This window comes from Oncorhynchus keta, chromosome 20 (assembly GCF_023373465.1).
Source record: "Oncorhynchus keta strain PuntledgeMale-10-30-2019 chromosome 20, Oket_V2, whole genome shotgun sequence".
NCBI lineage: Eukaryota > Metazoa > Chordata > Actinopteri > Salmoniformes > Salmonidae > Oncorhynchus > Oncorhynchus keta.
In genome coordinates, this window is record NC_068440.1 from 24,026,709 (window position 1) to 24,041,157 (window position 14,449).

General features: G+C 42.8%; 1 protein-coding gene across 2 annotated transcripts in view; it reads left to right on the forward strand.

Annotated features, from left to right (window-relative positions):
- The window catches only part of LOC118398985 (zinc finger protein 704-like), a 112,099-nt gene that overhangs the window by 3,650 nt on the left and 94,000 nt on the right, over positions 1–14,449 (forward strand). The window contains exon 2 of one of the 2 annotated variants that reach the window (XM_052472469.1): positions 1,963–2,180. In XM_052472469.1, coding sequence (XP_052328429.1) covers positions 1,963–2,180 — 218 coding nt within the window. Of the gene's footprint in view, positions 1–1,959; positions 2,181–14,449 lie in introns of both variants that reach the window. The other variant, XM_052472468.1, reaches the window with a different exon arrangement.

Below are 14,449 nucleotides of genomic sequence, written 5' to 3' on the forward strand. Positions count from 1 at the left end.
AGAGAGAGTCCGGTTCGGTTGGCTTGTGCTCTGCCAAAATCATTCACCAGGCAGTGTAGCCAAGGCAAGGCCTCCCCTTGCTTTGAGGGAAGGATCATGGATCCTGCCGTCAGAGGGCTGTGTTGGTGAATGGAGAGCACTAATCAATATCCCGACTGTTGCATTTGGCTATTGTAAGCTGCAGTGATGTGATGGTTCAGAGACTGAGATCAACATGGCTAACTAGGCTACATCACCTGACACATTGAGTGTTTTAAACCAATCAACTACTTCATGACCGTGCTCCTGATCTCCTCTTGTTTACTGTGTAGTCTACTGTGTAGTCTACTGTGTAGTCTACTGTGTAGCCTACTGTGTAGCCATACATATCAATGGAAGTTAAACTGTAATAACATTGCATGCTTATTTTACTACAATAATATTGAATGCTCTGGCTGGCTATGTAAGCAAAATATTTATTTTCTTTATCCTGGAGCGAAGCCCTCCCCATTAGGTCAATTCACATCCTTCTATGTACATATAACCTGTAATCCATGTAAATCTCCTGCATTCTACAAATATATAGCTTTTTGAAATATTATTATTAAAATCTTTAATAGCACTGTTTGATGATTTTTTTGTTTTATCCGAATACATTTGATAATAAATAGCCTAATCTTTGAACAATGCATCACATGAGTTGAACACAAATACCATTAGGATGAAACCAAGTATTCCATGACTCCTGAGCTATTGTCAATTTATGATGCATGAAAACTTCTTTACCTTTGGCCTAATAGAGGTGAAAAACCTCATGCCTAAAGCAAGAACATTAATTTTGTGTGTGGTGTGTACAGCATGGTAGCTTGTTAAACTTACATGATTAATCTCCTGAATTTAGGAGCTGCGAGACAGTTACCCCACATTGAAAACTCGTATGACAGGTGCAACTCAACTTCCATTTTATGGTCGATTTGGCTAACTCTGCAATTTCCTGCCATGCATGAAATATCATAATTCATAGGGCTGTAAAAGGAAGCGATGGAGATTTGTTTTGGTTATAGTCAGATAACGGGTATAGGTAACAGTTAATCTTTCTCTTAGTTCAGATAATCCATCTTGTTGTTTCACTCAAGTCCTGTTTTCAGAAAGGCTTTCTCGCTTGTTAAATGTTTGCTCAGCCAGGTTTTTATAGATGATAATCCATATTTTACCTCATTAATCTAAGCCAACTGTTCAAAACTGTGTGTGATCGACTGACTGGGTGTTTCCTGTAGTTTTCTCTTCAATTGAGAACTGATCGTGTTTGTGTGTTGTGGAGATGAGGATCTCCATCCCACTGGAAATCTGTATGGGCATATTGTCCTTCAACACTCTGCTGGTGCAGTCAGCCATGTGTATCTCTCTCTCTCCCTGCCCTTTCCGATTATGTGTGTGTTCACCGTGCATGTCTGGATGGTTGACGTCTTTATTTAAGGTGTGCCCAAAAACAAGTGTGCACGGCATGCTACACACACGCAATCTGTTGCCGTCCCGAGTTATTTTGTGTGTGTGCTGCTTTGCCTCACATGATTGTTTCCACGGGGTAGTGGTTTACAGAATGTCAGGGGAGATGCTTGCTTGTGCAAAAGGGAATGGCTGTTATCACCACCGGTGCACTGCAGCAACAAGAGCAGCCACCTTCAGGGGCTTTCTCACACAAACAAAGAGAGTCCGGACTTTGACATATTTGAAAGTCAAACACCCTCCACTGGTAGCATACATCCTGTTGGTGTTCGCTCAACGCTAGCAGCACTAGCAAACTGTCTGTACATGTGAGTATTTGCTAGAATGACAAAGGAGAGACCGGAAGGCAAATATGTAGTGAGATTTCGCATCTTTATTTTATTTCCACATACAAATCCTCTTAGGTTTTTGCCTCCCAGAGTCCCAGTCTTTACTCTTCTGTATTGATCCAGTCATATCTGTTCTCCTCTGCAGCAGAGCTCCAGTAACGGCCGGGGGGACGGGACTCCACACCAGGGCCAGAACGGGGAGGCCAACTCCCTGAGCCCAGATGCGGTGGAGGGGGAGCGGGCAGTGGATGGCAGGAGGACAGGGCGCACCTTGGAGGGTCCTGAGAGGGACCACACCCGCTCTGTCTCCCTGCTGGACCAGAAACGTAAGGTGGTGTCATCCAGCATCGATGTGCCCCATGCCAGGTAAGACAGACAGTGTGTATGTGTGTTATTGGGTGGGTGGGCCGATGGGCCGTGTGTGTAAAAGTATTGCTTCCGTGTCTTTCTTACTGAGCTCGAACCAGGGACCCTCTGAACCCGTCAACACTTTTCAATCATTGCGCCACAACTGCTACATCGCTAGCTATTTCACATAGTTGTGTGGTGTGTTATGGGATTGGTGTTTGATTGCAGGAGTTTTTGGTTAGTTTCCTTGTGCTACATGTATGTGATATCCACTGAGTGGACAAAACATTAAGAACACTTCCTTATATTGCCGTGCACCCCCCTTTTTGCCCTCAGAACAGCCTCAATTTGGGGCATAGACTGTACACATTGTTGAAAGCGTTCCACAGGGATGCTGACCCATGTTGTCAAGTTGGCTGGATGTCCGTTGAGTGGTGGACCATTCGTGATACACACGCGAAACCGTTGAACCTGAGAAACCCAGCATCTTTGCAGTTTTTGACACTCAAACCAGTGCTACCATACCCCGTTCAAAGGCACTTAAATATTTTGTCTTGCCCATTCACCCTCTGAATGGCACACATACACAATGTCTCAAGGCTTACAAATCCTTCTTTAACCTGTCTCCTCCCCTTCATCTACACTGATTGAAGTGGATTCAACAGTAACATCATTTAGGGATCATAGCGTTTACCTAGATTCACTGGGTCAGTCTGTCATGGAAAGAGCAGGTGTTCTTAATGTTTCGTACACTCAGTGTACTTAGGTGTGGTACAATGGATTGATGACGATGGACTGAAATTCAAATCTGATCTGTTAAACTATATGATCCGTCGCCTTTAAAGTGCTTTAACAGGAACCAAGAGGTTTGCATATGGCTTCAATATATATGACCATGTAGGCATTACACTGCTGTGATTCAATAAATATACTACAATCAAATAGATTCATAATAAAGAAAATATGCACATTTTTCCAGCAGTCGTCTGTTTCTACCAAACAGACTTGTTGCAGATAAGTCCGTGCGTGATGACGTGCACACAATGTTTTCATGTACCAAATTAAAGTTGAATGTGTTTCCATCGTATTTTCGACTCTACCGCTAGTTTTGTCACAAAAACTGTTGCATTAAATAGACAATGTGCTCTGGTTTTGACATCTGCACTCTAGCCAACAGCTTTGCAGATTCAGTGCAGGTAGGCTAGTCTACATGATGAAATTATTATGGAGAAGAGACAGAATAGTTTTATTTGTCAAACAGCAGTCAAGCATCGATCATCATGTCACCAGAATAAGACCCTCAATATTTTTGGAAAATCTGCATCAAGCTCATCACCCTGTGAAGTTCATCCTAATTTATTTAATCTGTTGCCTAATCAACTGCATGGCTTCCCGAGTCGTAATGGGAGGACCACACAACATACACTGTACACTATCTGTCAAAAGTTTTAGAACACCTACTCATTCAATGTTTTTTTTCTTTTTTTTTACAATTTTCTACATTGTAGAATAATAAAGACATCAAAACTATGAAATAACACACATGGAGTCATGTAGTAACCAAAATAGTGTTAAACAAATCAATTTATTTTATATTTGTTCTTCAAATAGCCACCCTTTGCCTTGATGACAGCTTTGCACACTCTTGGCATTTGCTCAATCAGCTTCACCTAAAATACTTTTCCAACATTCTTGAAGGAGTTCCCACATATGCTGAGCACTTGTTGGCTGTTTTTCCTTCACTCTGCAGTCCCCAACTCATCCCAAACCATCTCAATTGGGTTGATGTTTGGGTGATAGTGGAGGCCAGGTCATCTGATGCAGCCCTTCCTCACTCTCCTTCTTGGTAAAATAGCCCTTACACTGCCTGGAGGTGTGTTGGGTCATTGTCCTGTTGAAAAATAAATGATAGTCCCACTAAGCCCAAACCAGATGGGATGGCGTATCACTACAGAATGCCCTGAATTCTAAATAAATCAGTGTCACCAGCAAAGTACCCCAACACCATAACACCTCCTCCTCCATGCTTTACGGTGGGAAATACACATGCAGAGATAATCCGTTCACCCACGCTGCATCTCAAAGACACGGAGGTTGGAACCAAAATTTCCAATTTGAACTACAGACCAAAGGATGGAGGTAACTCTAATGAACGTATCCTCTGCGGCAGAGGTAACTCTAATGAACGTATCCTCTGCGGCGGAGGTAACTCTAATGAACGTATCCTCTGCGGCGGAGGTAACTCTAATGAACGTATCCTCTGCGGCGGAGGTAACTCTAATGAACGTATCCTCTGCGGCGGAGGTAACTCTAATGAACGTATCCTCTGCCTTGAGGTAACTCTAATGAACGTATCCTCTGCCTTGAGGTAACTCTAATGAACGTATCCTCTGCCTTGTGGTAACTCTAATGAACGTATCCTCTGCCTTGTGGTAACTCTAATGAACGTATCCTCTGCCTTGTGGTAACTCTAATGAACGTATCCTCTGCCTTGAGGTAACTCTAATGAACGTATCCTCTGCCTTGTGGTAACTCTAATGAACGTATCCTCTGCCTTGTGGTAACTCTAATGAACGTATCCTCTGCCTTGAGGTAACTCTAATGAACGTATCCTCTGCCTTGTGGTAACTCTAATGAACGTATCCTCTGCCTTGAGGTAACTCTAATGAACGTATCCTCTGCGGCGGAGGTAACTCTAATGAACGTATCCTCTGCGGCGGAGGTAACTCTAATGAACGTATCCTCTGCGGCGGGTAACTCTAATGAACGTATCCTCTGCGGCGGAGGTAACTCTAATGAACGTATCCTCTGCGGCGGAGGTAACTCTAATGAACGTATCCTCTGCGGCGGAGGTAACTCTAATGAACGTATCCTCTGCGGCGGAGGTAACTCTAATGAACGTATCCTCTGCGGCGGAGGTAACTCTAATGAACGTATCCTCTGCGGCGGAGGTAACTCTAATGAACGTATCCTCTGCGGCGGAGGTAACTCTAATGAACGTATCCTCTGCGGCGGAGGTAACTCTAATGAACGTATCCTCTGCGGCGGAGGTAACTCTAATGAACGTATCCTCTGCGGCGGAGGTAACTCTAATGAACGTATCCTCTGCGGCGGAGGTAACTCTGGGTCTTCCATTCCTGTGGCGGTCCTCCTGAGAGCCAGTTTCATTATAGCGCTTGATGGTTTTTGCGACTGCACTTGAAGAAAAAGTTATTGAAATGTTCCGTATTGACTGACCTGCATGTCTAAAGTAATAGACTGTTGTTTTCTCTTTGCTTATTTGAGCTGTTCTTGCCATAATATGGACTTGGTCTTTTACCAAATAGTGCTGCCTTCTGTGTACCTTGTCACAACACAACTGATTGGCGCAAACGCATTAAGAAGGAAAGAAATTCCACAAATGTTCTTAAGGTACACCTGTTAATTGAAATGCATTCCAGGTGACTGCGTCATGAAGCTGGTTGAGAGAATGCCAAGATTGTGCAAAGCTGTCAAGGCAAAGGGTGGCTATTTGACGAATCTCAAATATAAAATATATTTTGATTTAACACTTTTCGTTCCTACATGATTCCATATGTGTTATTTCACTGTAGAAAATTGTAAAAATAAAGAAAAACCCTTCAATGGGTAGGTGTTCTAAAACTTTTAACTGGTTGTGTGCGTATATACACAAAAGTATGTGGACACTACTTCAATTTAGTGGATTTGGCTATTTCAGCCACACCCGTTGCTGACAGGTGTATAAAATCGAGCACACAGCCATGCAATCCCCATAGACAAACATTGGCAGTAGAATGGCCATACTGAAGAGCTCAGTGGCTTTCAACATGCCACTATCATTGGATGCCACCTTTCCAACAAGTCAGTTTGTCAAATTTCTGCCCTGCTAGAGTTGCCCTGATTAACTGAAAGTGCTGTTATTGTGAATTGTAAATGTCTAGGAGCAGCAACGGCTCAGCCGCGTAGTGGGAGGCCATACAAGGTCAGAGAACGGGACCGCCGAGTGCTGTAGTGCGTAAATTAGCATCTGTCCTCAGTTGCAACACTCACCACTGAGTTACAAACTGCCTCTGGACGCAATGTCAGCACAAGAACTGTTCATCGGGAGCTTCATGAAATGGGTTTCCATGACCCAGCAAGCCTAAGATCACCAAAAGCTCACCTCCATTGGACTCTGGAGCAGTGGAAATGTGTTCTCTAGAGTGATGAATCACGCACGGTTCACCATCTGGCAGTCTGACGGACGAATCCGGGTTTGGCGGATGCCAGGAGAACACTTCCTGTCTGGCTGTGTAGTTCCGACTGTATAGTGCCAACTGTAAAGTTTGGTGGAGAAGGAATAATGGTCTGGGGTTGTTTTTCGTGGTTCGGGCTAGGCCCCTTAGTTTGTCTAGATGGGGGTGGAAGAACTTGACTGGCCTGCACAGAGCCTTGATCTCAACCCCATCGAACACCTTTGGGATGAATTGGAACACCGTTTGTGAGCCAGGCCTAGTCGCCCAACATCAGTGCCCGATCTCACTAATGCTCTTGTGGCTGAATGGAAGCAAGTCCCCGCAGGAATGTTCAACATCTAGTGGAAAGCCTTCCCAGAAAAGTGGAGGTTGTTATAGCAGCAAAGGGGTGACCAACTCCATATTCATGCCAGTGATTTTTGGAATGAGATGTTCGAGCAGCTGCCCACATTATTTTGGTGATGTAGTGTATCGTTGCGTGACTCCACGTTTACTTCGATTTGATGGTTATTATTATATCAGTATTTGAGCATGAAGGCATTTCAACATAATTTTACCAACACAAAAAGATCCCACCATGTGGAACGAACATTATCTGTCTGCATTTAGAGAATTGTACCGAAACGACTTGTTTCCATCACAGCTGTCCCATAGCCGCAAGAATTATTGGTGCTGAGGGTGCTGCAGCAACCCTGATAAATCACAATACAATTTATATATTTTAAAAGTAGTGCACTGGGCCATTATTACTCCTTTTTATGAGCAGACAAAAAGGGGTTAGTGAGACAGAGCGAGAGCTCTGTCCCAGTTTTAAAATAGTGGGATGTTGGCTCAACCTGTATCCATAGGTCATTAGTTCAGAACACACACACACACTAATAATATTCATCTCTGCAGACCAACAACAGATTTAGATTATAAAGGCATTGATCCCTGAGAGGTGAGTTACCAACCACAGATATGTTCAGAATAGGCATTAAATTCTGCATAACAACAGTAATCACTCACATATATGGAAGTACCCAGCGAGACCCACTCCTAGAAAAAAATATAAAATACATCTCGACAGTATAAACAATCTACAGGTATCTATCTGCCTTTACTGGCACACATACACACACACTGAGAGGCACTTTATAAATAAAACTGTGCATCCCAAATTCCCTAGTCCCTAGTGTACTAGTTTTGACCAGGGCCCATAGGGCTTTATATTGGGAGTAGGGTACCATTTGGGACAGATCCTATAGTGGAGGTTTTAGCTCAGTATGCGGTTATTGTTTCTATGTGGTCAACAAACTGCTTTTTCCAAGCTCCCAACTCCAGAGCATTTAAAGTGAATGAGTGTCTTCTTGGCTGTGAAATGTAGTCTAATAAAAGAAAGACACACTTTTACTATTAAATGGCAAACACTCATGTACTATAAACTATACTGGTGTTATACGCCAGGCATTATTTCTCTATTAGACGGTAGATGGCGGAAATCGATTTGGAAGCCGTTGTAAAAGTACAATAAAAACCAACATACGCACGCACACACCATGCAGATCCATCCAGCTGTTTTTCAACTCATTGATGTAGTATTATTTGTTGAACTATTGATTTGGCTCTCAAAGTACTCTATATCTCTGTTCAGATTGAATTTATTTTATGGATGAGCCAAGGAATTTTTGGATAATTGCCCTTTTGCAAAGGAACAGTGATTTTAAAATAGATATTTCTGTTGGCATCACTGGATAGCTTATTGATCATCTCGATACCTGTGTGTCTCTTCAGCTGGTTAATCCTCTCCCATGTGAGCGCATACAGCTATTAATCCATATCCAACTAATGATATGGTATAGAGCAGGATATTGTATCAGGGAGGTTATCTAGTGTGCGCACATTTAAAAAATATATATATATATATCACATACAGTGGGGCAAAAAAGTGTTTAGTCAGCCACCAATTGTGCAAGTTCTCCCACTTAAAAAGATGAGGCCTGTGATTTTCATCATAGGTACACTTCAACTATGACAGACAAAATGAAAGAAAAAAAATCCAGAAAATCACATTGTATGATTTTTTAAAATGAATTTATTTGCAAATTATGGTGGAAAATAACTATTTGGTCACCTACAAACAAGCAGGATTTCTGGCTCTCACAGACCTGTAACTTCTTCTTTTAGAGGCTCCTCTGTCCTCCACTTGTTACCTGTATTAATGGGACCTGTTTGAACTTGTTATCAGTATAAAAAGACACCGGTCCACAACCTCAAACAGTCACACTCCAAACTCCACTATGGCCAAGACCAAAGAGCTGTCAAAGGACACCAGAAACAAAATTGTAGACCTGCACCAGGCTGGGAAGACTGAATCTGCAATAGGTAAGCAGCTTGGTTTGAAGAAATCAACTGTGGGAGCAATTATTAGGAAATGGAAGACATTACAAGACCACTGATAATCTCCCTCGATCTGGGGCTCCATGCACAGGCTGTGCCGCAGCAACTAAGGCAGGCTGTGCCGCAGCAACTAAGGCAGGCTGTGCCGCAGCAACTAAATAAAATCCCGCCACTTCCTTTTTTTACCAGTCTGAAACTGAGAGAAAGTTGCCTACTGGAAGAAAGAATATCACACATGCTCTTTCCCAGATGATCAAGATGAAATGACTGGCCTACACTTGATACTGCTATAAAATTATTTTTAGAAGGTAGGCTAATATAACTGATATCTGAGTATTTTTATGGACAAGAGAAACATAGTCCTACCAATTTTAGAAAATCATTCTGCAGCCTAGACGAAAAATAACTAGGCCTGACACTGTTTAGATTTGATGACTCCTTTCTATGGAGTTTTTCCTAGCCACCGTGCTTTTACACCTGCATTGTTTGCTGTTTGGGGTTTTAGGCTGGGTTTCTGTACAGCACTTTGAGATATCAGCTGATGTACGAAGGGCTATATAAATACATTTGATTTGACGTTATTGGTGGTTTTTGTAACAATTGAAATAAGAACCTTAGTGTTCAGTAGATATACGGGGAGAGCAGAATCCTCCCTTGTGGTTCAGAGCCAGAATGCCCTTGAACAGTCTAAAAGGCTCTGAAAGGAAAAGCGCCTCTTCTAGTCGTAATTGAACACAATGTTTTGGGTAATTTGGCTTTCTAGGCTATGTCAACTTGCTTTAAACGTGTAAACCGATCTAGCCTGGTTGGCTTCTGTGCTGTGGTGGCCTCTTCCCACAGTGCATGGTGTGTTCTGTTTCAACAGTCTCAGATGGGAACAGATAGTGTCTATAAATGAAATCATATGATAGGTTTGTTGTGAAACTTTAATGGTTAAATTCTCTCATATTCATGTTATTTTCTACAAGTTGGGTACCCTGAAGTCCAGCAGCCAACTCGTTCCTTTGTGAGGGGCATTCTAGAATGTGACTTTGCCCCCAATCCCAAGCAGGTTTCAATTCATCACTCAAAAGAAGATATTGTCTCCTCCTCTTACTGGGGTGTAGGCTAGGCCAGTGTCTCCAGCTCTCTGTCTAATAGCTTAATCCCTCTCAGACTGAAATGAATGAACGTGGAGTGGAGAGATACCATTCTGACTGGGCCTTCAGTAGGAACAGCTTCAAGTTCCTGTTCCTTTCGCCTGGCTCATTCCGTGACCTCTCCTCAGCACAGGACCATTATTGCCTTCAGATTAAGATCCATTGCACACGGCTGCACACCTGTGACCAATTTCTGCTGCAAACGCTGAATGCTTTCAGCGGGAATAAATGGTTCTGCCACCACCACAAAGTAACCGTTAGTAATGTTTATCCTGTATTGGAGACAAGAGGGAAGGATGGAGGGGGGACTGAGAGCAAGAAATGGAGAGAGAAAGAGAAGGCGGGAGCAAGATTGCGAGAGGGGGACTGAGAGAGATGGAACGAGTGAAAGAGGGGGGGAGAGTGCCTGAGGATTTTTATTTTTTTTAGAATCAACTCCCCAGAGGAATATGACCTTGAGGCTTTTAATTGCGTTTCTTTCAAAGTTGTGATTTACAAGGGAACTGACGCAATGTTTGCTGGTGCTCCTGTCCACAGTAACCCACATAAGATGTTAACCTCAGTGGACTAAAGACTTATGTGTGAGTACTGTAGTAGAGACACTATCTGGGGGTTAAATAAGTGTAAAGTACAGAAAATCATGTATGGCGTTGGTTATGTTTACTACGCCCAAGGGCAGTCTGGGTACCTTTTTCATTTACACACATACAGCTATTCTGTACATCTAAATGTTTGTAGTCATTTAGCAGACGTTCTTATGTAGAGCAACTTACAGTGAGTGCATAAATGTTCATACTTTTTCATACGGGTCCCTTGTGAGAATCAACCCCACAACCCTGGCGCTGCTACTCCGTGCTCTACCAACTGAGCCTCACTGGATGTCTCATTATTATATCGAATAGCTTTGCAAATCATTTACACCATTACACCACAAGTCTTCTGTCCAATCTCACATCTCACTCCTAAAATCAATGCTCTAGTAAGTCTACTATATGATGATTGACCTATTTTCCCTCCTGACTGCAACCAGTGCCCCGAGATACAGTTATATATGAGATATTTCATTAAAACTGCTGTGTCTCACATCTTAAAATGTGGAACTGCTCACAAAGGAGTATTTTAGCTTTCAGTTCTTGTTTATATTTAGGTATGCTTCAAATCAAATTCTGTATTACTCTCTTCCCCCAAAGGCTCTGAATGTACACTGAATGAAAATATAAATGCAACATGTAAAGTGTTGATCCTATGTTTCATGAGCTGAAATAAAATATCCCAGAAAAAAGTGTTTCTCTAAAATGTGCACAAATTTGTTTACATTGCTGTGAGTGAGCTTTTCTCATTTTCCTAGATAATCCATATGCCTGACAGGTGTGGTATATCAAGAAGCTGATTAAACAGTATGATCATTGCACAGGTGCACCTTGTGCTGGGGACAAAAGGTCACTCTAAAATGTGCAGTTTTATCACACAACATAATGCCACAGATATCTCACAGATATCTCAAGTTTTGAGGGAGTGTGCAATTGGCATTGTCATGACTGTCCCTCGAGGATCCAGATGGGGAGGATCCAGATGGGATGGATCAGCTTTGCAGTGGATGACTTCGGCCAGACCCCCTCACCCGCAGAGGAGGGAGAAGGGAGCTGGTGGGGGGGTTGACCGCTCACACCCTGTTGTAAATCAAGGAGAGAACATCCCTCCAATGTTCACACAGGAATGTGCCTTTGTCTACACAGACATTTTTCCGCCGAAACTCTTAACACGCTCTAAAGCGAATACTGGAACAATATTTCTAACACAACATTTTTTCTGGGATCTTTTATTTTAGCTCATGAAACATAGGATCAACACTTTACATGTTGCATGGTCAGAGGTGATCTAAAGAACAATAATGTAATTTCCATTATTTTTTGTGATGTCATTAAAAATGTTATAAAGGAAATACATTAACTTAAAGTAGACACACTACATGTACGGAGTTTCCATCCTCTCAGTTGTGTATGAAATGTGTTTTTGTTAAGAGATGATGTCATCTTAGAAACTATAAGAGGAAATTGTTTCTCTAACTTTTTGTACAAGGAAGTAGTCACTGCTCCCTGAGTGAGGTCAGAGGAAGTATCAGCCTGGTGAACCGCCCCTTTTGAATGAACCGTATAAAACGATGGGTTAAGAATGAACATATCAGACCAGAAAGGCGTCGAGCTGCAGCTCATGCCCAAAGTGGTTTGTACTCTGAAATCTCAACACGAGGTAGAGGCGAGAAGCTCACCTCCTGGACATTCACTGGTACGGCTGATTAGCCTCACCAATGTGTCGAGGGAAACCCTGTCCAACTGGCAACCGTGTCAGCATGCATGCACCCGGCCCGCCACAGGAGCCACGAGAGCGCGATGGGACAAGTACATTTCGGCCAGCCAAACCCTCCCCTAACCTGGGCCAATTGTGCGCTGCCTCATGGGTCTCCTGGTCGTGGCATGCAGCGACAGCCCTGGATCGAACCCAGGTCTGTAGTGACGCCTTAGACCGCTGCGACACTCGGGAGGCACTTTTTCTTTCTATGTGGATGTTTTTTTTAGCAGTTGTTTGGTCTTGCTATTCTTTTGAGGGCCTTATGTTTTCCCTATTGCAGGAAACGGCCAATTGTAACGCGAGCTGGGGAAAGGACTGGTGGAAACGGATCGAAACTCTAAATTTGACAAATAGCCTTCTGGAGACGAATTGCTAACAGGGGAAGTGGAGTATAGTCTGGGGTGAAAAGAAGAGTGACTGCATATTATTGAAACAGCAGTCAGCAAGTGATCTTCAGGTTCAAGGCCTGGCCTCATGACTTGGGTTCAAATACTATTTGAAATCTTCCATATATTTTTGGTATTTGCTCGAGTCTGCCTGGAGGCAAAATGGACTGACTTTGCAGTTTTGTGACTTCTATTGGTTCCATTGCAACATGAAAGCTTAATTAATTACAGATGAGGTATTTGAACCCAGGTCTGACCTTGACTGAGATTTTTAGTTCTCAATAATGCAAGACAAATTATTTGCATGAAGGACCAGTTTTTTTTCACAGAAGTTTCTCAAAATAACCTGCAGTTTTTCTGCTCACAACCGGCTTTGACTTTTTAGTTCGACAAATGTTTTGTTATTGAACGCCTGATGAATATACATCAGTAAAATAACCCTTTTGGACTTTTGCTAAATGCTGGCATGTGCTGAACATGAACATGTAGGCTAGTAGTAAAAGAATAATGTTTCGATGAGTGTATCGGCCTAACTTCAAATCACTTGTTTCTAAGTCCAAACCAATCTGTTTCTTCTCTCTCTGTGGTGTGTGTGTTCTGGAATGGTACTGCATTGTGTTCTGGAATGGTACTGCATTGTGTTCTGAGTGTTTCACCAGCAGCCATATGTTCCATCCACACAACAGGCCCAGCGCTGTAGCAGAGCTGTAGCTCTCAGCCAGGGACAACGGCCAAAACTCTTCTTTCCTCCTGAAAAAAGACAGACTTAAGGGACTATCGCATTATCGTCTGTTTTGATGAAGTGACTTTTCTTTTTGTTAATCTCCCCTTTGTTGTTTTTTTACTACAGTATTTCATTTCTTTCTCTTCTTCTGGCACTGATGCAGTTGCCGGATATGTGCAAACTGCAAAGGGGGTTGGGTGGATGAATGTTGAAATGGAGAGGGAGGGAGGTAGGTTGTGTTTGTGTGGTGGGCAGGTGGCTCAATGTAGCATCGGAACAATATGGTTTCTCAGCAGCAGAGCACGGCCACTCGGGCTAGCTTTTGCCAAAAAAACAACAATTTGCTCCAGAGAGTGGATGATGGTTGACCGTGTTATTGCCATCTGAAAGGAAGGCGCTCCTCTCCTTTCAGCAGAGCATCCGAGTACTGCCAGGGTGGAAGTCTTACAGCCAGCCCCAGTTCACATCTAGCTAACTTCCCAGAGGGAGAGAGGGAAAGAAAAATAGTCTCTTCACTAGTCCAGCCCTGGCCTGCGCCACTACCCTTTTATCTGATTGGACATGGAGAGGTTCTGACTTTCTCAAGTCCGTCTGACTTTCTCAAACTTTACTGAGCAATGATTGAAATATTCTATACGCCGTATCTGATTGGCTCTGGCAGTAACATTCTGCTAGAACTACAGCAACATAATGCCAGTCGTCCCACATAATGATAATTTTATTAGGAGGTGTGTGTGCGTGCTGATTGACAGAGAGCGCGTGCGTGCTGATTGACAGTCTCTTCTTCAGCTACTGCTGTATGTTATAATGTTTCAACAGCTAGCTATCAGGCAGCACACTTACCATGCTACTCATATGCACTACTGACATATTCATATTTTAGAGAAATTAGCAGGCAAAATAACAACTAGTAAGCAGTTGATTGTAAGCAGCTGACTGTATGCACTGAGAAGACAACTTTTTGATGTACAATCTATTCAATTTCTCACTTGTTTTCCCCTCTTTCATGGGTGTTGTCATACCTGTCCTGGTTCTCCCTTCAACCACCAGGCTACACAATAAAACAAAGCTTTAA